The sequence below is a fragment of the Grus americana genome, chromosome Z, assembly GCF_028858705.1.
Source record: "Grus americana isolate bGruAme1 chromosome Z, bGruAme1.mat, whole genome shotgun sequence".
In the NCBI taxonomy this organism is placed as follows: domain Eukaryota; kingdom Metazoa; phylum Chordata; class Aves; order Gruiformes; family Gruidae; genus Grus; species Grus americana.
Window position 1 is genome coordinate 79,924,843 of NC_072891.1, and position 27,717 is coordinate 79,952,559.

A 27,717-nucleotide genomic window follows, 5' to 3' on the forward strand; every position below is an offset into this window, starting at 1 on the left:
AATACCACCACCGTAATTTTCTCTCACTGAGAGTGTTGACAAAATACAGAATATAATCTGTTGCATTCATATTTCAGGTATGTGTCAGAATTTATTTGTTTTCTACCTTAGTTTACTGTTGAAACGTAATACTGACAAATATCCACTCCTATTTTCACACTTTTGAAGAAAGAGCCTATGCACAATTACAACCAGGTCAGCACCATGGAGAAGTCTGATTCTGGCAATCCAAGGTTGCTTCAATCCTCAAAAACAGAGCTAGAGAGATGCTTATGATTGACAAGGGGGAGAAATGGCAACATGAACTTCTCATTTTACATTAAAATCTCTTTAGCATTCACCAAAAAATCTAGATCAATCGTGGATGAAAGAAAAACTTTACAGAATTTTGGGGTTTTTTTGGTACAAAGAGTTTGCCTAAGTTAAAAGTCTTAACAATTGTTTCCTCCTAAACACCATAATCAATTAGGTTGGGAGGATGAGGAAACACCTACTTGATCCTTGGTCTCCTTTACAAATGTCAGCCTTTGATTGCAACATACACTGGCTGTAGGACAAACATAACTTTTCTAAAATAAGCAAGTTAAGGGATTCCTTTTTTAATTTCAAATCTTAATTAAAATGACTGATGTTTTCATTTCACACTTTGTACAGCTGCAACTCAGAATCAATTTTTGTAAAACAGAAAGTTAATTTTAAAATGGGATTAGACAAACAAGTCCTGGCCATCTGCAAGCTATGGAAAGCCAGAGTAATATAGTGTAAGTATAGGCCTATCAATAAAACTGGGTATCTATCTGTGGAAGGTACCTGTGGTCCTAACGGAACCATTCCTCTTGGAGGAGTCATTCTCTGCATCGGCCCACCCATGTTTGGATGCCCTGCAAATTAAATTATGTAACTTAAAAAACTGTATGGCACACAAACACTTTCTAAAATAACTTTAACAAATCATTCCTTTTTAATTAAGACAAAGCTTAAAAAGCTGCAGTAAACTTTGAAACACAGAAAGAAAGACACAGGTTTGAGCAGACAGTACTTTTGAACGGTCCAAGTAATTATATCATTCACCTTGCTGCCGTGTTGGGTCCATCCCGCTAGGCAATAATGGCTGACTTCCTGGGACACCTCCGAGCGCCTGCAGGCATAGAAACCATATGTTAAAAGCATATAATGCTTTGAAATTTGTGATAAAGACGTAACACAGATATTTTGGTTTTAATTCCCAGATGTTTCTTCTGAGTCAAGAAGAAGAGTTACCTTTCCTAAATGTCCTAACTAAATGTCCTAAGTGCCTAACTAAACTGGAAGTCCTGAATATCCTATGATCCTGACTATGGATTTGCATGAACAAACTCTTGGACTTCTGTGGAATTATGCATAAATAATCTCAAAAATATAATCACCTAATTTGCTTTCCCCCCACCAATACTTCCCTCATTTTAGCTTACCTATTATTTAACCTCCAAACATTGCCTTTTTCTTGGGTACGTGGCAATTTATCTAAAGCTCATATTGCTAGAGTTTTCCCTTGTAACCATTATTTTAACGTTTCCTTTCAGAGATCAGGATGTGAACACTGATGTTCTCTGAGAGTGAGCCGTAACTGAGCCAACCACACAGCATTCACAGGGTACGGTTAACTAGGGCTCTGATGTGGCGGGCATTTTATCTTCCACTCTGCCTTACTCTTGAAGGGCATCAGTGCCAAGATAACCTTATTATTCATCTACAGGAGATAACAACATTCACAAAACTTGCTCCTAAATTCTGCCTTCAAACATGAAGGAACATTGCTTTGTTACTTCACCTCTGGTCCAAATCAAACATGTTGCTTTTATGCTGCCACATTTCCATCTGCCCTTTGGGTTTATAGTAACTGGATTAGGTTTCAGGCTACTTTCTACAGTCTCTTGCCTACAGTTTAGTCAACTAGGAAAATGTCTTCATGAATTGATCCATTAGGTGCTATTTAGCATTTCAAAACACCACCACATTTTCAGTAAAAAAGTATGGAGAATGAGTAAATCTGTTATTATGAAAGTATTCTACTCAGACACTACAGGTATTGCTTACTAAGGGAATGGGTAAGTAAGTTACTCTTGACCTGGAAATACTGTAGTACTCTTGGATACTTACAAAGGGGAACCTATCTGCAAATATTATACAGTTTGTTTCCACAAGAGGTAGGAAATGCAAAATTAAGATGCATGTTATTACCTCAAAGGTAATACAGTCAAAAGGTACTGCACTGCAAGATTAATGGAATAAACAAATAATCTGAGGCAACATCACTTGAATCAGAGTTTTACATGTACTTTAGTGGCTTGAAGTCTGGGCAATACGTAACGACAATACATAAGTACATGGAGGAGTGTCAAATACTAGCAAAGCAGGAACTGGTCACTTCTGCCAGAGATGGCAGATGAGACGCAAGGACATGAAGGGATTTGCTGCTGTGAGCACACGTGGCCAAACTTAACTCATGCAGTCATTACACCACGGGTTTTTATGTGAGGCACTGTGGTGCCTTTCCAACACATCATACAACTTTTCAAGAAAAACAAGTGTACCTGCACAGCCCAAGGCATTGCCAACAGCAAATATCCTTGTAGGGCTTCATCTTTTAGGATGTGATTGAGTAGTGGAGGTGACTTAGGAGCACTAGTATGGCACTTGGTCGATACTAACTTTCCTTGCTACAAAGCCTAGACCTAGCTTAGATAAGTCTTACACAGCATTGTAATGTGCTGTGCACGCATGCCCTGTATTATCCTTCCTTGCCTAAGAAACACAATCCGTACTGCAAGGCATTAGGCATTAGGGTTATAGTTACAGTGGGAATTTTCATTCTGATTTTTACTGACTTCCATCTAATCAAATTTTTAGGCTTAAAGCTGCACTACAATAGTTTATTACTTCCACACACTGCCCTTCTATACTGTAACATAAATAATGGCAGGGTTGTTAAAAGCAGCAATTCATGAATGTGGCATAATGTAAATTAATTGCAAGAGCTGTAATACACTAAGATTATGTGATTATGGTTCAGCTCTGAACTGAAAATATCACAATGTGCAGACAAAAATGCTTCCGAAACTAAAACTGCAGGTTGGCAGCACTTTCACAGCATTCACCACATCCAGTTTCCACCTGCCAGTATTTACAGTGTTCAGAAACATAGAAAGAGAAAGAAAGGAATATGTGAAACCCAAACACTGGTATATTGTGGCCAAGATATTACTGAAAGATGCAAAAATCAGGAAGATATTTTCTACTGAGTTACAGTATGTCTGCAGCAAATATTTAACTAAAGTACTAATGACATTGAACTATTACATTGTCCCTTGATGATCACCTCAACAAGGTTAATTAAGTCACCCATTTCCCCTTGTAAGAAAGTAGCTATGCTACAGGTACCTTAACCTGCTCCAAAACTCACCATGTTTGATTTGCAGAAACATTTGAAGAAGTCTTGCAACCTGATATATCCAGTTCACGAAATTTTAAACTTAAACTTTCTGGCAATATTGTGCCAGTGCTAAAGACAACTTTTTTGACACTGTGTTACACAGATGTAAAAAACAGCCAGAACTGAGGTTGGGGCATAAAACTCTGATCATCAAGCTTTTACAACAAAAAAGGCAGTCCTGGAAGTCCAAGTTGGACCAAAACACCCATTCCATCTGTCCTATCAACCCTTCCCAATATTGTAAATGACCCAGTTTTTCTTTCAGAGCTCCACTGATATTTTTGTGTCTGCTTATCTTCAACTTTTCATCTGCTGACAACCGCTTTCTTCCTCTATCTGCACTACAGAGAACTTAAAAATACAAATGCTATCTGCTTGCAGAACCATCTTTTCACAGATGGGCCAATAAAGGTCTCTGCTGACGAACAGCAGCTCATTACTCATTCTTGTTACTCTGGCATGTATATCCTTTGATGGAGATGAGAGAAAATTGGGAATTTGATGCTTTTATAAAGTCCTCAGAGTGTCTGCAGAGCCACAGAGGACCTTATGAGATGTGTTTCTCACCAATAATCTCCATATTTACTGTGAAATAAATATACTTCGTACATCCAACAAAGAATAGGAGGGAGTGATGCATTTTACATAGAACAAAGTAAAAAAACTCTCAGAGCTAAGTGCTTGATATGGTTAGGAAAGTTTAGAGAATGTAACAGCTATGGGGACGCTCTGCGTTCGTCTCAGAGCAGGCAGAGTTGGCTGAGTTTAATGCAGCACCACACAAGGCAACTATGTCCTCCCTCTGCAGACAGGATTAACACACAATAAATTTTGAGGTGTAGACACACTAATTAAGCATAGGAAAGTGAGCTGGGAGTGGCATGGTCACACCATATCAAAATAAATATTTCATGGTCAGACAAAATGGGGTGGAGAGGGACTGAGCAACTGTTGTAGCCACTGAGCCACTGGTAGCCAATGAGACAGCATTCCCTGTTCCCATCACTGCACCATCATCCCGGACCACAATGGTGCATCAGTGATAGGTTCTTACCTGATTGGGTATTCTTAAAGGTGGCCTTGGACCTCCAGGGTACCGAGGGGACATGAAAGGCTATGAAAAAAAAAAAAGAAAAAGAAATACTGCTAAAAAATTCAACTTAGCTTGTAAATACTGCATTGAGTCATTGGGCTTTTGCAATGCTCGCACCTCAAGCATCCAGTTTAAATACTTTCACAGAGCATTCAGTATATTATTCCACAATGTTTAGCAGAACTAAATAAATTTAGAGATTCTTAGCAAATGCATCTACCAGCATATATTATTTAAAATTTTGTTGCATCTATTGTGAATGGAGAATATAAACAACTTAATGTGTTAACTGTGAAGAATAATAAACCATTTAGATGATATAACTATCCAACTGTACTTTCCACTGGAGAAGGGAAAGATAGGAACCCTAGAATACAAAAGAAAAATGTTTTTGGGAGAGTCAAGAGGTAAGTAACAGCAAAACAACTTGCAAATACTTTCCATTCACTTTTTCATAATAATACAGCAAAATGCAATACAAGATTTAACTTGTGAGGCACAGATTTCAAGTTCCTGTCACAAATAATTAGAACTTTAGTGCTTTAAATGAACCACATTAATTCAGTGTTACTCCTCCCACCCCTCCATACGTAACTCCACGCTCACTCACTCAGTACATCTCCTCTCTCAAAATCAAATATACACCCAAATCTGTCGTACCATCTTGCACCTTGTGAGGTTCTAGTGGCTCTTGGCTACTACTGTACTACTTTGAAGCCCACGAACAAGGTCAGTCCCATATGATAAACAAATGGTAGTACCAGCAAATACATTTAACATCTCTACTTATTCCATCCCAAAGTGTGACAGTAATCTAGAAATCTAAAAAGCTAGGAGATTAGTGGCAAGTGTGAGATCTGCAGGAAAAAGGCACAAACATCTGACTAAACAGATGATGAAGAGGATCATTTTGGCAAGCAAACATACCTATAACTCCAAAAGAAAATTAAGAGCTGAAAGTACGCTTTGACTGTGAACACAGGGACAAAAAAGACCGATTCTTTATATCATGAAAGAGCTCGCTTCTGTTCATGACACTGTCACTGGAGACATGGGAGAGATAAAAGAAAGGAGTCTGCTGGGACTTCCCAGGGGCAATTTCTGATGACAAATGATCTCCTGCACGTTTAAACCCACTCTTCGAGGGTCTCTTTGAAAAGAAACAAATATACCTACACAGGCATCATCTATTCAGCTGTAGCTGAGGACCACTGGCAGGTCCCTAAAAGTCTGTGATCAACATCACTGTTTTACAAATGAATGGCGTATTTCAGCTCCATCAGCAGCCCTGCGTTATAAAGTAAAATGCCAGTGATCATCAATGTTAGTAATGCACGTATTAATAGCAGCAATAGCTAGCAAAAGAATTGCAATTATGTTACCAATAATTAGTAATAGAATTGTTCCTATGATCTTGCATGAAAAAATTTAACGGAACCTTTCACATCTGAGAATCACATGAAAGCTGAAATAATGTAACCTACATAAATGTGTGTTCAAAATAGGCACTAGAAAGCAATTTAAATGCAGAGGGTTTACAAACTGGAGAAGAAAAGTTCAATGACAATTGTGAAAAGATTAATATAAAAGGCGTTTGAAATTATGTGCTACAGAAGAGGGAGGCTTCTTCACGTCCTCTCTCTGATGGTGAGATTCTCTGATAAGAAAGAAAGGAAAAAGGATTGTGCATGTGGTGAAAGCTGTAAATACGCAGGCGCCTGCAAAGCAGTAAAAGTGTGAGGAAATTAGAATTTCAACAATTTCCATAAAGGTCAACCAAGTGCATTGTATGGAGTGCAGCATACTCTAGGGAGTACCTTGGATTTGGCTGACCTCATTCAGCAAACGAAACCTGAAATTTATTTACAGTTGCACAGCTCATAAAAGGGGAAATCAACAATGTCTCTCAAGTCAATCATATCTTAAAGTAGAATCACACTACTAATATTAGTATCTATGACAGTGTTATTGGCTGAATATCTACTCCTTTCAAGCAGGATAGAAACCTGTTTGTCCTCTCTTCTCAGTGGGTTCACCTTCCCATGCAGTTTCTAAAAATACCTAAAAACTTGCATTTTGTATGGAATTGAAATTTTATTTAAAAAGCTCAAACAGATATTCCATTGCATTAAGGAGAGAAAGAGGCTTACTCATATAAAGTCGCAATCTCTCTTTTCAAAATATGACTCACATATTGTTTCTAATACCTAACAATCTTATTTTTTGGTTTGCTGTGCCCCTGAGGGCAGTAGCTGCTTCAGATTTTTGAGAAGGTCTAGATCTAGGTAGGTCTGAAGTCTACTTAATAGTAGACTTCACAGAGTAAGTCCAGGATTATTCTCTGAAATTATATATGGGGTTTTTGTTTGTTGTTTTAAGGCATTGTTTCCTAAGCAGGCCTCAAAGCAGACTTTAATTTGAAAGCCAGTGCTTCTATTCTGAACTGACTTGTTAGTTCACTGCATGGAATAACTACAGGAGCCTCCTTGATACGAGTCTGTCTTACAAGGAGGTTTATATACTGTAAATATTTATATATCTATGTATTCCCCTTAAACTTATTTGTGGAAGTATTAAAGCCTTCTCCCATTCTTTATGCAACTGAACTCAAGTGAAACTGCAACAAATGACTTCATCTAGTACATTTCAAATAGTTCCTATGGTTCCTGATGATCTATGGATATAAACACTGCACAGTTCTAAAGGCAGGAAAATATATAAACAACTGAAAGGCACAACTAATGTTTTGATGAATATGCGTATCAATAAAGGTCTCTATACCATCGCAGAAAATGGTGAGATAATGATGTTCAAGGACAATTCTAAAAAATTTAGACTGTTTTGGATCAGCATTTAGTACTTAAGTTTACCACAAAATTCTACCACCAAAAAACCCCCTTAAAATATTGTAATTTTTAAGTCAGTTACTAAGCTTCTCTCTCTTCATCAGCAATGTCATGTTTGTCCACAAAAAGTTCTACTGAGACGTATCAAGACACCAAGGAAATTCTGTCAAACATTTTAATGAAAATAAATTAAATAAGAATAGCTTCTCACTGCATTAGGAGCAAGTATTTTCAATTCTGACACACACATATAATATCATTAAGCACTAGGGATTCTGAAAGACAAGAACTCAACAGCAGGCACTTTTTTGTCATGTGTGGTGTTTTGCTACTGCACTGTCACTAGTATTGCCACTACTGCAGCTCTCAAGTCCCTCTAATCCACAACAGGGAAATTACACAGAGAACGAGGAGGTATGAACAACACTATTTGCACTACCCTAACTTAAAATTAACTTCTCAAATGGAGTTCAGGAACTGGCACATAAACTGATGTATTACAAAAAGAAAAGAAAAAAAACCCCGAACAACAAAACCCCAACATAAGCCTAAACTCAAACCAACCAACCAAACCTAAACCTAAAATAAATAAAAAAAGAAAATAACATGCAGAAAACAAAGCTACAGGCAAGAATGTCATATCTAAGCCACAACCAAGATAGAAATGCGTTTGAAAACATGTGTCACGCAAGTTGTAGCAATAGCAGAAGAATTTGATAAGTGTTTTTGGAGAACAGCTAACTAAAGACATCTGCAAACACCAGTGCATTGTAATTACTGCCTCCAGGTATAAAATTCAGTAATTTGGTATCACAACTAGCATCTCGAAGGCTGCTGTCATGCAGCTGAGACCAAAGGAATATAAGCAGAAACTTCTACTAAACTAGATGAAAAAGAAGCCAGATAGGAAAAACCTTTTGTGTAGTCACCACGGAATATATTCATTTGTCAACTTAAAGTTAAAAAAAAAAAAAAAGATAAAGCACTAAAAAAGAATAATAAAAAAAGTAGTAGGAGAGACTACACAAAATAAAATCCAGATGTGAAATGTTAAGTTTAGTAAGCTCCCTGCTCTTACTTACAGCATCCTATCATGTCAGATTGTTAAAAATACTTAAAAAGAAGTAAAGTTCAAGAACTCGAATGACGGTGCCACACATTCTGGTACTTTTTGTTACCTTCTTGCTAAAGAAAGAATCCAACCATGTACAGGGAGAGTAAAGGGTATCTCATGAACTGTGCACTTAATAAAATTTTGCAAGTTGTGTGTGCATGTACAATGTAAAACCTTATAAAATATTATTCTTCTTAATCCCTGGGAACACAAGGGGACAAGCAGATAATAGGTTTCTAGGAGGGAAGCCTTTGAAGAAGCAATGTTGAAGCACAGTAGCCTCACTGCCCACATTTTGCTTCCAGTATTCAGGAAAAATATTTTCACAAAAAATATCCACCAGGAAGCTGATGACGTAAAGGCATAGAAGCTGGCACATTTCTCTGCCAGTTGTGTAATTCTTACTCTGTCTTCTTTTAGTTGTTTGGGCAACTCTAGAATATGGTGTGCATTACTTTTCTCCTACCTAATACTGGTAGAATAAAAGAATTTAAAAGATGGTGTTCTAGTAAGTATGAGAGATTTCAAGAAACCTACTTTTCTTTAAATTTACTTCCCTTCCAAAAACTGGAAATAATTTACCTGCTTCCAAATATGTTGTTGGATTTTTTTTGCATTGACATTTTTATCCCTTTTTTACTCATAACATTGCATTTATTGACTACATTTTGTCCCACAGAAATTGCAAAATTTACAATAATCCACAGGTAAATAACTAATCCTAAATATTGCTTACATTTCAATTCCTATTGAGACTTCAATTATTCAATTCCTAATTCCTAATTATTCAATTTTTCATTTCCTAATGAGACTGAATTTACCATAAATATCTGTATCTGTTCCCATATGTGCATATTATGTGATACACTATGACTTCTTATACTGGACAGTACAACCACAAATAACACACACACACACACACACACATACACCAGAAAAACAAATAAATGTAGTTCAAAAATAATCACTGCAGGTATTGGGCATGAGTAGTGGAGAGATTGCACACATCTGGCAACCATAAAAATACCAAGAACCAAAATGCCAGGAAACAAAGCTCGGGCTGAGGAGAATAAAATGGCAGGAAAATTGCTGGAACAGAACCATGTCCATAAGGCATGAAAAAACCTGACCTTTCTCAGTCAGGGTAGCTTAAAATAACAATGTTCATCTAGATTCATATTAACATCTTCCCAGCTAGGTGTACTAAAACATTTTTCAGCTTAAGAAAATCCATGTTTGGACAAAGCAGGACAGAAGGTATGTTTTAAAGCACACCACCAATCTGGTTTAAATGACAACATTTAAGGCTGTTGCAGTGTGTTGGGTTTGTGTGGCAAGGTTTTGGTAGCGGGGGGGCTACAGGGGTGGCTTCTGTGAGAAGCTGCTAGAAGCTCCCCCTGTGTCTGACAGAGCCAATGCCAGCCGGCTCTAAGACGGGCCCGCCGCTGGCCAAGGCTGAGCCCATCAGCGCCTCTGGATTAACATATTTAAGAAGAAGAAAAACACTTAGAGCTTTTGCAGCCGGAGAGAGAAGTGAGAAGATGCAAGAAACTCTGCAGACACCAAGGTCAGTGCAGATGGAGGGGGAGGAGGTGCTCCAGGCGCCGGAGCAGAGATCCCCCTGCAGCCCGTGGTGAAGACCATGGTGAAGCAGGCTGTCCCCCTGCAGCCCATGGAGGAAGGATGAGGGGGTGTAGAGATTCCACCTGCAGCCCGTGGAGGACCCCACGCCGGAGCAGGTGGAGACACCTGAAGGAGGCTGCGGCCGGTGGGAAGCCCACACTGGAGCAAGTTCCAGGCCGGACCGGTGGACCCGTGAAGAGGGGAGCCCACGCCAGAGCAGGTTTGCTGGCAGGACTTGTGACCCCGTGGGGGACCCCACGCTGGAGCAGTTTGCTCCTGAAGGTCTGCACCCCGTGAGAGGGACTCCATGCTGGAGCAGGGGAACAATGAGAGGAGTCCTCCCCCTGAGGATGAAGAAGCGGCAGAAACACCGTGAGATGAACTGACCGTAACCCCCACTCTCCGTCCCCCTGTGCCGCTGAGGGGGGGAAGGTTGAAGCCGGGAGTGAAGTTGAGCCCGGGAAGATGGGAGGGGTGGGGGGAAGTGTTTTAAGAGTTGATTTTATTTCTCATTCCTCTACTCTGTTTTGCCTAGTAATAAATCAGATGAATTCCCTCTCTAAGTTCGGTCTGTTTTGCTCGTGACAACAATTAGTGAGTGATCTCTCCCTGTCCTTATCTCGACCTACAAGCATTTCGTTATGCCTTTTCTCCCCTGTTTAGTGAATGAGGGGAGTGAGAGAGCGGCTCTGGTGGGCACCTGGCCTCCAGCCAGGGTCAACCCACCACATGCAGAAAGCAGGGCAGTAGCATGAACAGTTTCAACCAGCCAAAATACGCCCTCTGAGATGGACTGGCTTGCAGTGGGGTGACTTGCTAAGTAGAATCATAGAATCATACAACGGTTTGGGTTGGAAGGGACCTCAAAGCCCATCTAGTTCCAACCCCCTGCCATGGGCAGGGACACCCTCCACCAGCCCAGGTTGCCCAAAGCCCCATCCAACCTGGCCTTGAACACTGCCAGGGAGCCAGGGGCAGCCACAGCTTCTCTGGGCAACCTGTGCCAGGGCCTCACCACCCTCACAGGAAAGAATTTCTTCCTAATCTCTAATCTAAATCGACCCTCCTTCAGCTTAAACCCATTACCCCTTGTCCTGTCACTACACTCCCTGATAAACAGTCCCTCTCCAGCTTTCCTGTAGGACCACTTCAGATACTGGAAGGCTGCTCTAAGGTCTCCCCAGAGCCTTCTCTTCTCCAGGCTGAACAAGCCCAACTCTCTCAGCCTGTCCTCACAGGAGACGTGCTCCAGCCCTCTGATCAGCTTCATGGCCCTCCTCTGGACTCTCTCCAACAGTTCCACGTCTTTCTTGTACCAGGGTCCCCAGAGCTGGACGCAGTACTGCAGGTGGGGTCTCACCAGAGCGGAGTAGAGGGGCAGGATCCCCTCCCTCGACCTGCTGGTCACGCTGCTGGACACGCAGCCCAGGGCACAGTTGGCTTTCTGGGCTGCAAGCGCACACTGCTGGCTCATGTTGAGCTTCTCATCCACCAACACCCCCAAGTCCTTCTCCTCGCGGCTGCTCTCAATCCATTCTCTGCCCAGCCTGTAGCTGTGCTTGGGATTGTGCCGACCCACGTGCAGGACCTTGCACTTGGCCTTGTTGAATTTCATGAGGTTCACACAGGCCCACCTCTCCAGCATGTCCAGGTCCCTCTGGATGGCATCCCTTTCCTCCAGTGTGTCGACCACACCACACGACTTGGTGTCATTGGCAAACTTGCTGAGGGTGCACTTGATCCCACTGTCCATGTCACCAGAAAAGGTGTTAAATAGCTCTGGTCCCAATACTGACCCCTGAGGAACACCTCACATTACTCATCACTAATCTCCACTCGGACATCAAGCCATTGCGTGGAAGCCCCAGAAGGCATGTGCTTGATGCATTGAGTGCTCAAGCCACTGAAGATGTTTCCTGCCCAGCTTGTCCCTCCAGCTGTACCCAAGGTGAGCGTTCCTACAGGAGATGTCATGAAAGGGAAGGTGTTTTATGTATGCCAGGTGCTTCAGCACAGTGTCAGCCACCAGCGAGGAGGCTCACCTGGACAACTCTGCCTGCCAGGGACCTCTCCTCAGCCCCAGCCGGGGCAGCACTCCACTGCAGTGGCAGTGATGGACAGTGGGGAGAGAGGATCCGTCTCTAACAACAGCTCCATCCAGAACTGGTCCCACATTCTTACTGCATTTTTCGTGGCTTAGGAAAGCAGATGAACAGGTTCTGCTTGCAGCAGACCTACTCTGCAGGGCTTCCCAAAACCATCTCTAAATTCATGGTTTTAAAAGCAAACAAAACCAAGTCATAACTGCCTTTCAGCATCCTTTTTTTTTTTTTTTAACCTGCATTATCAAATATAGGAAAATCTCCTTAGATTGCACATCTTAACACCTCGTGAGACGGATGATGCTCCTAACTTGAGAACATCTCTTAGAGGAGCAACAAAAGTACACAACAAATTAAAAAAAAAGGTGAAACACAGTTTTAGCACTTAGCATAAAAAAAGGACTCGAACTGTATTAAGTGGTTTGTATAATTCAGTCACCATAATCAGCACAAACTCTAAACAGTACTTATCACTAGAAGCTGAAAATGGAACCACACACTTAATTTGTATACACTATGACAAATTACTTTAATTTTGCTGCTCATCAAAAAGCAGGTATCGTAAGAGGGTCCAAGCAGCCAGCATCAAGGTCATAAGCTACATGGGAATTCTTATAATAGCCAAATCTATTCCATTTATTCATTTGAAGTTCTAAATGATAAGTGAAACAAACCAAAAATCTTTTTTCTCCTCTCCTCCATTAAAAAATGAATTTAATTGCCAAGTTACATATTCTGTCTCTGAAAATACCATTCATATTCAGCTTTTTTGCTTTTCAAACTCTATTCCTGGTTAAAAGGATTGACATCACTTAACTATTTATAGTCCAAACAGTAAGAAATGAGACTGCTTGATATTTTTATTTCATTTTTTTATTATGGTAGTAATAAAATGACTCAAAAATGACTAGGAAGTAACATTTTAATGTATTTCCTTAAAGATGCTGTATTTTATAAAATGGTTTAGAGGTGCTTTACGACTACCACTGGTGTGTGTGCTTCCATTCTGAATGAAATGGGGGTTTGTACTCTTGAAGAGTACCAGTGGTGAACCATAAAATATGTGAATTGAAGGTATCCAAGTTAGTTTACAATTCATATACTTCTATTTATTTCGTATCCTCTATGGTTTTTTTGTGGACGTGTCCATTAGCAATAACAGTCACCACAGTGTATATGACACTTTTCATTAACATATTTTAATTCTAACCAGGACTAAACTAAATTAGCTCTCAAAATGGCACAGCCTGCTGATAAGCACAAACATGTAACCTATCCTCTGCAAAGCTCGGACAGGCCATCATCAATTCTTAGCAAAAAATTATTTTCCTGTTGAATTGCATTTTACTGTTAATTATACAACCCTTCTTGTCCTCTTTTGCCCTCCAAATGGCTACCACAGGTCTTTGTTTTATGTTTTACTAAAGTATTTCAGAGATGAAATTTAAGTTACACACTATGTATTTTGTAATCTGACAGTATAAATCAAACTAGCTGTTTTCATCTACACTATTTCACATAAAATTGTGTTAGATGCTCAGCACCAAGACAGGATTTCTCTCTACACTGGCCTTTCCTGATGACCAAACTTATTTCCACAAGCAAGTACTTCTCTGTGCTGATGTGCTGATACAGGGATGAAGATCCCTGTATAAATCATTTCCATATTTATGGTTTTCTAACAGCCACCTGACATGGTCTGGCAACCTATAAATGGCAACAGTAAGATGTTTGATTTAATTTATAGAGCAAAATTTAAAAAAAAAATTAAAAATTGAAAAGCCTTCCATGGACCTCTGTGTTTCCACATCTAAAATTCCAAAAGTTACAATAATGGCATTTCAAACAAAATTCATGCTTTATCCCTGGCCAAGTGTCCTGGTTTTGGCAGGGACAGAGTTAATTTTCCTTCTAGCAGCTGGTTAGTGCTGTGTTTGGATTTGAGAATAACATTGATAACACACTGATGTTTGTAGTTGTTGCCAGGCAGTCAAGGCCTTTTCAGCTTCTCATCCTGCCTCCCAACTGAAGGTGGGGGGCGATCAAGAAGCTGGGAGGGGGCACAGCTGGGACAGCTGACCCAAACTGACCAAAGGGATATTCCATACCATGCAATGTCATGTTCCATACGTAACGGGCCAGGAGGCGGGTCAGCTTGGGGTCTTGTGGAGCATTGACTTTGAGCGACAAAAACTGTGCTGTTCACCACTTGTTTTGTGTATTTATCATCATCATCATCACCATCATCATCTTCTTTTTTTTGTTTTCTCCTATTAAATTGTCTTTATCTCAACCTGCGTGTGGTTTTTTCCTTTTCCATTCTCAATTCTCTCCCCCATCCCATTGGGAGGGGGGAGTGAGCAAACGGCTGAGTGGTTGTTTTAGCTGCCAGCTGGGTTAAACCACGACACCAAGAAATACAGGACTCACCCACCATATGAAAGAATACTGCAATACATACCTTGCACACTCTGCATAGAAAAATGAAGAAGCAAAACCTCTTGAAAAAAAAAGTAAAATCCTTTTGTCCCTAGCTAAACATCTCTCTGTGATGCTAAAAGCAGGATCTGCCTGCTAGCCAGGCTACTTCAGAAATTTATTTTGATGATAGATGATCTTTAGGAACTGTGCTGTTACTACATCTGTCTTACTTTGTGGGAAATATATCATCACCTCATGTTCAAGAAGATTTAGCAAGTGGGAGAGAAAAGGGCTAAGTTCTGCACATGAAATTTAATGGAAATTTTGAAAGAAGCACAATTTTAGAAGAGCTATTACCTACATGCATTTTAAGCAGGTTAAAAGCTTTTACTTTAATTTTTATTAGATGCAAATACTACAGAAAATTGAGTATTTCAAACCTGACAAGCTAAACACAATATATCAAGAATAATCACCTTTTTTTAAAAAAAATAAACAAATTGTGCTTTTAGAATTAAGACATCATACACACAGATCACGAAACCCGAGAAAGCATTTCCTTAAATTTAGTAAACCTCCTAATCACCCCTGTTTATGACATACAATTGATTTTTTGGAACAACTTTGACAATGACAAGCTGGAGTTTGTTATTCCTGCTCTTGTATTTAATAAATATATTATTTCAAAGCTACAGACTTTATCATCATCCAAGGATTTTGGCCTCAAACCCAAGCACTTGTGGCTCATCTAAAAAGTAAGAGTCAGACTAGGACAGGAACTAACTTGACCTCAGCAGAAGGAAGCATCATATGTAAGTGACAACCCTTCCCTTACTCTTTAGTACACATCAGCAGCAACTATAATGCCAATTTTGGTATATGGTCAGTAACAAATTTCTGAGGTTTATCTCAGAGAGAACTTTAATTTTCAGGATAAAATTCTAAAAGTTTGGAACAGACCTCCTAGGTAAATGATTTGTGCCCAATTCCACCCCTTCCCCCTGCACTGCTCCACAGCTAGCGGTGGGTCTCTGGCTGCTTGAGATGTACATGTGGAAGGGGAGGTGGGGGAAGCGTGGGCTCAGAGCTTATTTAGTTATTCAAGCTGAGCAGTTTTAATTTGTTCTAACAGTTACGAGCAGTAAAACCATTACCATAACTGCAGGATAGAATTATCAAAGCTGGCAGATGTCGGACACCTTTATCTTTTTAAAGTTGACTTTATTCCTGGTACTGAGAGACAATGAACAGAAAAGAGAGGAACAAACACAAACTACTTACAGATCTTTCCAGATGCTAATCCCCTCCTACACAGGCTAAAAACTCAAAATAATTCTTGAAATGAAAATATTTTAAAATACAATGTGATACTGGCAAGGGCAGAAATGCACACATCCCAAGTCTGCAAAGAGTTAGACATACACTTAGTTTTATGCACTTGAGTATTTCCAGTGGGTATCAGTCTGCATTACTGGGGTGGATGCATTTACAAACAATGGTTATTCAAAAAATTCAATAAAATTCTTATTAACATTAATTATATAAACCCAAGAGGGGGGAAAATCCCCTTTAAAATCCATTTTCGTATTTTCAAAGCTTTTCAAGGCCTACCAAAGCTACTAGCTTTACTCACGAGCTGTATTTGCAGCTTTGGTGATGTTTCATTCGCTCACAGTAATGTTTTAACAATCCATGATGCCTTATACACTTCTTGGACATCACTGTATCTGCTCTGCTCAGGGCCCAATTCTTTAACTGCAATCATCTCATTTGCTCCACTGTAATTTAGGATGGGTGTGAACATGCAGCAAATCTAGCTAATTTTGCAGTCATGTGCCAGTTCATTTTTAATGATTTGTACATTTTAGTTTTTTTTTTTTAAAAAAAAGTACAGGCAATGCTGCAAAAGTGGGGAAAGCATGATCAGCAGTGAAAGGTAAGTGATGAAACAGGATGCTAACCATAATGAAGTGTGGCTGCTTGAATGAAAATTCAGATGGGGGATAAAAAATGGTAATGCCCTGGAAAATCAGGAAACCATGTGAGTGTGAAACAGTTCAAAAGGGTTTAAAAAGAAACAAAACATTTTTAAATGGGTATAAGTACACATTTTGGTCCTGAAAAGACCAGTCTGAGAGATGTCTGCATCTTCTAGCTTTAGTCATGTAATTTAGCAGCTGGAATTAGGAACCCTCATTCCTTGTGCAAACAACGACCCCTTGGTGGACAATTCATAGAAGCAACAAAGTCATTCCAAAATGGGTTTAAAGGGACGCTGGAGGATTTCTCCCTCCTCATCTTCCTTACTGCTGGATGCTTGTTCAAACAAGCAATCTGGGAGAATGTTCTGCGAGTGTGAAGGGGCTGAGCAGAGGGTCACGTACCCCGCAGGCCCCTGGCCAATGCAATAGTTTCCAGGAGACTAATATACGTGAGCTGGATTAAAGTGAGTGCGAGGACTGGGTGAAACCACATATGGGCTGGTTTAACCCCAGCTGTAGTGGAATCAGAGGAGATGAGGCAAAGGTGCCATCTGTATGTGTTTGGGAGACTTCAACCAATTGACTTTTTAAAAAGATATTTTACAGCCTTACAGAGAAGCCTACAAATCCATTTTATTTTTATATATAAATAGGTCATTATTTCTGTTTCAAAATGCAAGAGGCATGTGTTGTTATTGATTTTTCATTCATGAACTTATTTTAGTTATTTTCACTACTTAAATGCTATTTAAAGTCATTTTTTTTGTGACAAATAGTAATGCTAGGCAGGAAGAGAAACAGAAAAGTTCCTTCTGCTCATGTGCCTTACTGTAACGATGCTCTCCTAAGGCATTAGGTCAGCTCTAATAAAGCAAAACAAGGCTAAAAATAATACTTTAGAATAATACGAATTGAGCTAAAATGAGAATAAGCAACTGCCACTAGATGGCATGACAGCCTTACATTACTTTGGTGGGTTGGGTTTGGTTCGTTTTTTTTTCCCCCCTTTATATAAGAGGAATATGTAACATTTGTATTTCAGACATGGTGTCGACACATTTTTCCCATGCCATTCCAAGCATATCTGATCACAAATTAGTGAATGAAGCAAACTACTTGACAATTCCTTTAGAATATATATATGCACTATGGAAATACGGTTTAGTGGTAAGCTCAACTGGAACAAATTTGCTGAAAAATAGCAATGCATTTAAAAGAAAGAGTACTTTACTTATATGTGAAAAGGTATAGTCAGTGATAGAAATTAATTTTATTAAAAACTACCAAATTAAACAAGTGAACTGTAAATTATCAAACAACCTGCTTCCTCTAAATCTCAGCTGGCACTTGATAAGTTCACTATTCAGCAGTGTCTGTCAGGTGAGGTAAGTACAAACCTGATGTTGTTACCTGCCTGAGTGCCTTTAAAAAACAGACAGGTTTCTTATACAGATGCAGACATAGTAAATTTTTGGTCAACTGTGTAATAAAAGAGGTGAAGATAACTGAGGTTTAATTAAATATGCATTTAAATGTTTCTCATAATTGCATTGCAAAAGTAAGCAATCAGGGTCAGATATTCAGCAGTGTTAGTTGTTGCTAACTTGGAGAAACATGATGAATTCCACTGGATTAGAGCCTAGAACTCTGTGTTTAGGTATGTTAAAACTGAAAAAAGTAACTGAAAGGCAAATAAAATCCTGCAAAATCAATACTTTTCATCCTGCTTAAAAAAATTAAAAATACATTAATGAACACAAGCTCCAAAACTTCCCTCTGGCCTCTGTTTATTTGCTTACTAAAGCTGATAATGTCCACAAAGATCAAATAGTCTGTGAAAATAAAAATGTAATGTATCTCAAATTTTTAGCCAATTTAAAGATCAGTGAAGAGATGGATGGAAAAGGGCCAGCACTTCACTACCTGAAGAGCAGCGGTTTGCACCTGAACGCAACCCTGATGCTTCACATAGTACACTGGTGTGTGCCATGGAAGAAGTGTGTATCCAGGCTTCAAAATTTCCCTGATGGTATTTCCAAATGTTCATGTCACTGTTTTCTAAATGCATATACTGTACCATGATGTGCACGTATAAAACATGATTTTTTTCCTGATCTCACTGTCCTCAAGAAGAAGGGAGTGAAGACCTTGCTCTGCCTGTATCTAGGAGGCACTAAGGAACAGTTCTGCACTGCACAGAACCAACGCTGGTGAAAAACGCTGTCTGTCCTCAGGCCAGAAAGTGAAGTAAAATTGGATGTAAAAATCTGAGCATCTTTGAATTCTATGACCTAATCCTCTTTGATCACAAGTGGATGAATTTAACTCAGAATAAATGAGTGTATTAGAACCCTGAGTAAAGCTTTGGCTGCTGACATTACATGCATCCTCTGCTGTCTACCCAAAGGTAAATAATGGCTATAATCTTACTTAGTCCTCCAGTTGCCCTATTATTTCACTGTCAGATAGCACTCCAAAAAGAGGGATGGAGACCAGGTCACGTTGATCTCTGCAGGTGGCCATACCAAGAAACAGAGTAACTCTGATGCTAAAAAATGGCACAGAACATGTCCTAAATTACTATTTTATTAACATAGTAGCTAAGTGCCTTCCTCACACCTTAGCTCCATGTTACAGGATGTGGTCTAGAGAGGAAAACTGGCAAACTGATGATGAATTGAGACTCAGACCGGAGTTAGATGAGCACTTCAGAGATGTATACAGCCACCTTAACCTTATGCAATCTAAGATTGTTTTATGATGTCTATTGCCCAAGCAATTAATAATTATGACATTCTGTTTTACAAGTGGAGAAACATGAAAAAAGAGAATTGAAATGACCTATCTTGGGTTATCCAGGAAAAAAGTGGGAAACTTAGGAATAAACTGCACACAGTTCTTTGCATCCAGCCTTGCACTCTGATTCCCAAACATTATCCTTCTCTGAGGGTCTATATTTAGTAAAGCAATTTACCAGAAGCACTGACCCACCAGACACCACCCTCATTGAACTGCACTTGACCGATTATTTCAGTCTGAGACAAAATCTACTCTAAAACTTGTTTGAGTTCTCCTATTTGGAGTTTAAGAGTCTTATATGAAAAAACTATTGTCTTCATTGCTCCTGTAGTCCCATACATTCAGTTTTGCTGCTAACAAACCAAGAGCAGATTCAGTTAGTTACTGTATAATCCCAATTTCCAGAGTATCACCTATTTTATGTACTGAAAGAAGATGAGGACAAAAAATATGTAACTATGAAATTTAAAGTCACATTAAAATACATACACACCAGCAGATGAAACTGACACATCCTAACTCCACATAAACATGTTTTCTTGACTTCTCAAGTTTCTTTTTTTTTTTTTGACACTGTAAACAATTTTCTTCTTTTTTAAAAAAAGTAATTTAGTTGATAACAGTTGTATGCAAGTCTACCACCTTCTTTTCACTGTATCATTGTAAGGTGTTGCATTTTGGACTGTCAGCATTGTAGTGATCATCATCCATCACCTGAACTGAAGTATAAAAAAACAAAATACAGAGATACAAGACAAAATTTCAGCTGCTGGCTTCAGAACTCCACCTCTGCAGACCAGACATAAAATGCCAGAGACTGCTAATTAGCCTTAGTGCTAGTGGCCCACATATACTTGAAAACCTCATTTTACAAAGAGCAGAGGAAAGGTTTTACTGGATACTGTCTGAGAATCCATACTTCTCCCACATTTATCTACCTCCATGTGCTATACTAGTGTACTGCATTTTTTTTCTTTTATAAAAAAATAGAATACATTTTCTTCTATGAAAAATAAAGGTCACAGAAATAATGCTAGTGGTCAGCAGTGCCAATAAAACTGGAACCTGTGTAATGTTTCTTGGTTCCCAGCACAGTCCCCACCTAGGTTGCCATGTTCCCCTGAACTGCCTGGTAAGAAGCAACTGCAGCAGCAAGAGCATGTTATTTCATTTACATCCCAGTCAGTGCATAGTACCACATGCCAAAGGAAAGTTGCAGTACAAAAACAGGAGCCAGTACTGATGAGAAATAAAATTATTTTAAATCGACTAGCAATTCTGAGGTTGCCAAGCAGAGCTGGAGGGTAGTGGCTGTCAATAGCTTTAGCTCAGGCCAATCAAAACATTTCATGAAGCAATAAAAGGCAGCTTTATCATTCCAGGATGACCTTCTAGATAAATTTTAGGTTGCAAAAAGGTGAAATGTTACAATGCTTTTGTAGTGCAAAGTCTTAGAGAATTAAATATAAAGATAAATACCATTCTCCCACTATTTCTATAATCTTCTGACTCTTAAAACAAAATTGTCCATTTTCATAATCTGTGAGTGAATTGCAGGTCTAAATGGCAACCTTTCAGTGAAAGAAGACTGGCAGTTCACAGACATTTGTCAGTATTCAGACTAACACAGATGTTTTCTGTGGTGATTGTGGTTTACTCTTGCGATTATTAGGAATCAGAAGAATTGCAGAAGAGCATGCAAAAACGTTGTCTAGTTAAAGGTGTACTAGAAAGAAAGCACCTACGAAAAGAAATAGAAAGTTTTGACCATGACTTTCTCTTTCTTGCTTGTCTTTCCACCTGCTTTTTACATCAGCAGATGATGCTCTTCTGTTTACAAAGTTCACATACACGGCTATGTCTGCCAGTATATTTTCATGTCCTCAGATAAATTGACGTTGGTAAGATTCAGCTCCATCTGAAAGTATTACAACCAGATATTAACTGCTTCTTGACAACTCTTATTCCAACAGCACAACACATTGTCACCAACTGCCTGTACATATTTGCTTTATACACACCTTACAGTTTCAGCACTCTGTTATGTAACTGACTGGATTTTGGCTCACCTCCACTTGCTGGGATTGCTCCCAACCATATCAATATATCTCCTATCAAACTTGCAGTTGGATTTGCTGACTAGCATGTTAGTTCTTTACATGTATTCTTAAGCAGACGACTACAGTGAAAACCAATAATCTCTTGAAAAATGTTTGTTCTGTTGAGAAGGCCATTCAACTGAGGAAAGCAGATCTCTGTCAACTAAAACTGTAAGGGACTGATCTTGAGTATTGTGTGTTACAGAGAGGCATGATGGCACAGACCCAGCAGTTTGAAGCAGAGGTGAAGGGTGATGTCTGGAGGAGTCCAGACCAGACTGTGCAGGCCAGCTCTTGGAAGACTCATCAACCGTGCTGTTGAGTTGACGATAGCTCTGATTAATGTCACAAACTGTGTTACACTGAAAATGGTTTTTCCTGTGTTTATTTTCAATCCCAGGCCTTGCAAAAAGAACAGGCTGTTGGTGGGGCTTCAAGTAAGACTGGAGCCAGATACTGACAGATGAGGAAAGTTTACGCATACTTAACTTTCTATCATCTTGTCTTTCTTACATCTTTGAAGATTTAGAGTGGCTAGAAGTCTTTTCACGCTTCTAAAAACAAAACTCCCACACTTGCCTCCCGCAAAACCTTTAAAATAGTTACTCTCTCCTCTACACTTCACATACTTGTCCTATGTGTGCCCCTTCCCCCTCTTAATTGTCCTCAAAGACAATAAAAGAAAAAAACTTTAAACTTTAATTCCTTTGACATTACAACTGGAGTGGGCGGCTAAAATAAGAAAAAGTGAAATATTTATACAATCTAAAAATGAAGATAAAATTGTGTTTAAAAAAATCTACCTAACCAGCTGTTCAAAATAGGAAAAGCAGAAATAAAATAATTGATCAGTTCTGCCAGCTCCTGAGGATTTTGTGACTGGCAACAGTAAGATATTTTCTGCTTCACTTGCAAGTACCTTTTCATTCATGTATTAAAAATCATGCATCACTTTTTGAGTTGATCGAGGAAACAACATGCTCATGCCAGGTTCAGGGTTTCTTTATGTAGGTGTCAATACTGCAGACAGCAGTTTTTTCCTCTGTGAAGGTGGGAAAAGGAACACCATGCAAATAACATTGTCACTTACATACAGTATAAATAAAGACTGCTGATATCCTGCCATTTCTCTACCATCACCATTGAACAAAAGAATAAAAAAAAATTCTTTTTTTCCCAGATCAAATATGCTGCTTTTGTCTACGTATCTTGAGGAAGAAGAAAAAAGACACTGGTCTCTACCTGGATTTCAGCAATTGTTTTTTACAGAACATCCTATCACAATGTTCTTCCCACATCACGGTCCTGGAAGTCTGAGTTGTTTCTTTCACATCATGAGATTACATATGTGAAATGGAAATCACTGTTCTTCCTGAAGAGCTAGAGATGCTGCTAGTTTTTTCTTCTGCTGCACAGCCACAGTTTGCCGGTGTGGAGAAAAACAACCGAGCCTTGGTGAAGAGGAGATGCAGGCTTGCTCATAGGAGCAGTCCAATCTTGGATTACAACTGTTAGGTTGGCCCCGTGCTAAAAACTGCCACTTTTTCCATCATAGTATTGTGCACTGTTAATGTCCAAAGTGCTAACTGGGTATTTAGTTTCATTTATGACAAAACTTAATAGAAGCAACACATGGTCTAAATCCTTGGCTTGTTTTTTTAGGCATTAGGGTTGAGATCTTCAATGTAGCAAGGAGATGCTCAGTGGGATATTCTTAATTGCCTAGGTCTAATTCCCACTGAAACTTAAACATCTTAAAAATCTGGCCTGTGTCTTTACTACAGAGCTAAACACAAACAACAACATTCTCACTTTAAAGTTTCAATGCAATGTATGTATATTATCATAAGAAATTATTTTGAAATTATATTCAAGCATTTTCAGTCTCCACTCATAAACCAGCACCATTTCTTATCCTTGAAATTTTGAAATGAGTTGTGGTGTACTATTTCATAAATTAAATATGTGACAGTCAGAAAGATCCCTTCCTTTCCACCTATTCACTTTTGTTAAAAAATAAACTCTCAAGTATTGCACCATATAGTGACACATAGTTTAGAACAGGACCTTTTCTACAGACTTGTAAACAGTTTTACGGAGGATTTTCTATCCTAAAATTCCTGTAATCATAATTTTTCTGAATACCTGAAAAAAACCCGGTGGTACAGGACCTACTGGCATGCCATCTCCTGGGGGAATGTTTCCTAGCACTGGACTGGGAGCTGCTGCAGCACTCTGAAAAGAACAAAGGGAGAATAAACCTTTGTCATTGCATGGTAGGCATTAAACTCCCCCCCAAAAAAACCCCAAACCAAAAAAAACCCCAAAACCTGACCAAAATGCAGGAAGTAATCCTCTGGATATGCCATAATGTCACTGTTTCATGTGAAGGTAGATTGAAATTGTATAATGTTTAATCTTTGTTTATAGAAGTATAATGATTTGTTAGAATAACAAATCTGTGTTGAGGGCAAGTATGCTAGAGATTTCATGGATATACAAATATGCATCAATTAGATAAATCTTGACTAGATTTTAAAAATAGTGCATCTGAATGTGTCGATATATATACAAATGTGAATGTAACTTGCAAGCTTTTTCTTGTATTAAGTGTATAACCATCCTCACACATGCACAAGGATATACATATAGTTTAAAGAAAGTAATTTATGCATTTTATCAGCAATTTCCAAGCACTTTAAAGATAATTTCAGCAGACTGTAATATTCTTTCAGAACTACATCAAGCTTCAAAACGGGATCCTGCTATAAACAGTACAAGAAGGAATGCTCACGACTCTGTTGGTAATGCTTATGATTTTACCAACCCCAGAAATAACCACCATGACAAATTAGAAGAATTCAGGTTATGTTTTTGGAAGGGAAAAGAAAAAAGGGATTTCTAAGAAGTGAATCAGAGGATGAAATTAGTTACCTTTGCAAATCCTTCAGTTGGAATAAGCAAGTAAAGAATATTGCTTCTGGCAATTTACAAGCAGGAGATCATCACAAAAAGGGAAGGCAAACTGTTATTGTTGTTTTGTATTGGAACCTCAATTACTTTTAATTTCTAGCAGTTTTCCTTCCTGCAATATGTTTCTGTTAGGTCATAAGGCTGAATCACCTGTGAAGGCTCACTACCTTTTGTGAAAGTACTCAGGCACACACAATGCGCTGAGAGTCACTTGCAGCTTGCTAATCACCTGCCAATATTTGTCCTACAGAATATTAATTAAGGTTTATGTTTATTAACTTATCATTCTATTATATGCTTACACTTGATACCAAAAGATGCAGATCTGGAAATTGTCTTTCCAGGTGTTTGGCACACTACCTAGGAAATCAAAGAATAATGCTGGAAAGATTTGAAAACTGGCACAAAGACGGGATGACCTATTTAAACCAAGCAGAAAGGAAATATTAGAGTCAATTACCACTGATTAACGTGCTTAAGTTGTGCATTAGAACAAAATTTCTGAACAGCTAGCAGTAGCATATTTAGCATGTAAGCTGTATGTTCTTTCCAATCAAAAGTCTAGAACGTATCATTAAAATACAAAAGACTGCAGAAAGTGCTGGCTTCAGAGCTGAGTGCAAGACCTAAATTCACTGGAAAAACCTGTAATAAAGGGTCTTATTTATGCAAAGATCTGGCCTACAGGATCAGTGTTAAAATACTATATAATTGCTATTGACAGAAAAAGCCAGTCAGACGTAGGAAACAGTTTTGAATACCTTCTCGTGAAAGGCTATCACAAACCAACGAAAGCAGCCTATAAAGAAGAAAGACGGTTCCCTGGTAGCCACTGCCATTCTTGGAGCACTGCCTGAAGTTCATGACACTGGAGTATGATGTTGCTTAGATACATGCAAAATCATGCAACTCCCAGGAAGGCAGAACTGCCTGCAGAAGGTGTGCCCAGGTGAGGGACCTCCTGCAGCAGGTGGCTGAGCTGCAGAAGGTGGTGAGAAGGCTGAGTAGCATGAGGAAAGCTGAGAAGGCGTTAGATAGCTGGATCCAAGCACAAATTACAGTGGGCCCACAGCCCATGGCAAACAGCCAAAAACTCCCTCATTGACACACACAGACGGGAGGGGGGACAATAATGCAGAAGAATGGAAGCTTGCAACAGCAAGGACTAGCAGGATGAAGAGACTTCCTCCAAAGCCCGAGGTGCCCTTGCAGAACCACTTCACCACTCTGCAGGCTGAAGATGAAAGACCCGGCACATCAGGAGAGACGCTGGAGCTGAGTAAGGCAGTCTGGTCTGGTCCCCGTGTAACAACCAGTGCAACTAAGAAAAAGTAACCGGCAATAGTAGTACCCTTCTGAGAGGTAGAAATGCACCATCTGCTGACCTCACATGCTCTCTAGAGAGCTGTGCTGCTTACTGGGGGCTTGGAACAAGGATGTCTCTAAATTGGAGAGACATGGATTTCATGGATTGACCACTCAGTAGATAAGGAATTGTCTGGATGGTCACACTCAAAGAGTTGTGGTCAACGGCTTGATGCCCAAGTGGAGATCAGTGATAAGTGGCGTTCCTCAGGGGTCGGTATTGGGACCAGAGCTATATAACACCTTTTCTGGTGACATGGACCGTGGGATCAAGTGCACCCTCAGCAAGTTTGCCAATGACACCAAGTCATGTGGTGTGGTCGACACACTGGAGGAAAGGGATGCCATCCAGAGGGACCTGGACATGCTGGAGAGGTGGGCCTGTGTGAACCTCATGAAATTCAACAAGGCCAAGTGCAAGGTCCTGTACGTGGGTCGGCACAATCCCAAGCACAGCTACAGGCTGGGCAGAGAATGGATTGAGAGCAGCCGCGAGGAGAAGGACTTGGGGGTGTTGGTGGATGAGAAGCTCAACATGAGCCAGCAGTGTGCGCTTGCAGCCCAGAAAGCCAACTGTGCCCTGGGCTGTGTGTCCAGCAGCGTGACCAGCAGGTCGAGGGAGGGGATCCTGCCCCTCTACTCCGCTCTGGTGAGACCCCACCTGCAGTACTGCGTCCAGCTCTGGGGACCCTGGTACAAGAAAGACGTGGAACTGTTGGAGAGAGTCCAGAGGAGGGCCATGAAGCTGATCAGAGGGCTGGAGCACGTCTCCTGTGAGGACAGGCTGAAAGAGTTGGGCTTGTTCAGCCTGGAGAAAAGGCGGCTCCAGGGAGATCTTAGAGCAGCCTTGCAGTACCTAAAGAGGCCTACAGGAAAGCTGGAGAGGGACTGTTTATCAGGGAGTGTAGTGACAAGGGGTAATGGCTGTAAGCTGAAGGAGGGTTGATTTAGATTAGATATAAAGAAGAAATTCTTCCCTGTGAGGGTGGTGAGGCCCTGGCACAGGCTGCCCAGAGAAGCTGTGGCTGCCCCTGGCTCCCTGGCAGTGTTCAAGGCCAGGCTGGATGGGGCTTTGGGCAACCTGGGCTAGTGGAGGGTGTCCCTGCCCATGGCAGGGGGTTGGAACTAGATGGGCTTTGAGGTCCCAAACCATTCTATGATTCTAAGGTCTCAGGTACTTCTCTCAGGTCTGTCCCTGTCTCTTGGCGTCCAAGACAGATGGGGAATTAAGCAAGTGGTATGAAAGCACAGAAATAACTCCTGAAGAACAAAATAATTTTGTTACCATTCCTTTCTTTTGCATGGCCTCTGTGAATGTCCACTAATTACTTTCAGAGTATCTAAACTTCCAAAGGAAAACAGAAGAGAAATTTTTCAGCTTTTTTTTAAGGCAAAAAAATGACCTGTTTAAACTGAGCGTTGGGTAACGATGTAAAATCCAGTAAAATCATGAATAGGTGCAGACACAGTTTGAGTGAAGTATGTTGGATCTTACTTCTGTATGTACGGGTTTTCTAGATGAAGAATGACAACAGTAGCATCGCTGATGGAGAAAATCAATTATGTTAAAAGCCTGACCATCTTAAAACGTCCAAAATAGCCTGCACTGCAGTCTCTGACTAAGAGGGAGTAGCCCATTAAAGGGGCATTAATAATTTTTAACCTTATTACAGTATCATCCCTCCTTGCATACTTATTCCTGATTGTCCCTGTGCTCCTTCAGCTGTGTCCATCTTTACTGACCATGCATGAAGCAGTGTAAGATGTCCAATGGAGTCAATGCTACAGAATAAAGCATTTCAACAGACTGTAATAAATCACTGGGCAA

General features: G+C 39.9%; 1 protein-coding gene across 11 annotated transcripts in view; it reads right to left on the minus strand.

Moving 5' to 3' along the window:
* SSBP2 (single stranded DNA binding protein 2) overlaps nt 1–27,717 on the minus strand; it is a 199,139-nt gene that overhangs the window by 45,866 nt on the left and 125,556 nt on the right. For 9 of the 11 annotated variants that reach the window (XM_054810059.1, XM_054810057.1, XM_054810054.1 and 6 more), the window contains 4 exons: nt 23,697–23,786; nt 4,527–4,586; nt 1,072–1,138; nt 811–881 (listed from right to left, as the gene is read on the minus strand). In XM_054810059.1, the coding sequence (XP_054666034.1) occupies nt 811–881; nt 1,072–1,138; nt 4,527–4,586; nt 23,697–23,786 (288 nt within the window). The remainder of the gene's footprint in view (nt 1–810; nt 882–1,071; nt 1,139–4,526; nt 4,587–23,696; nt 23,787–27,717) is intronic. The other 2 variants (XM_054810058.1, XM_054810056.1) reach the window with 1 other exon arrangement.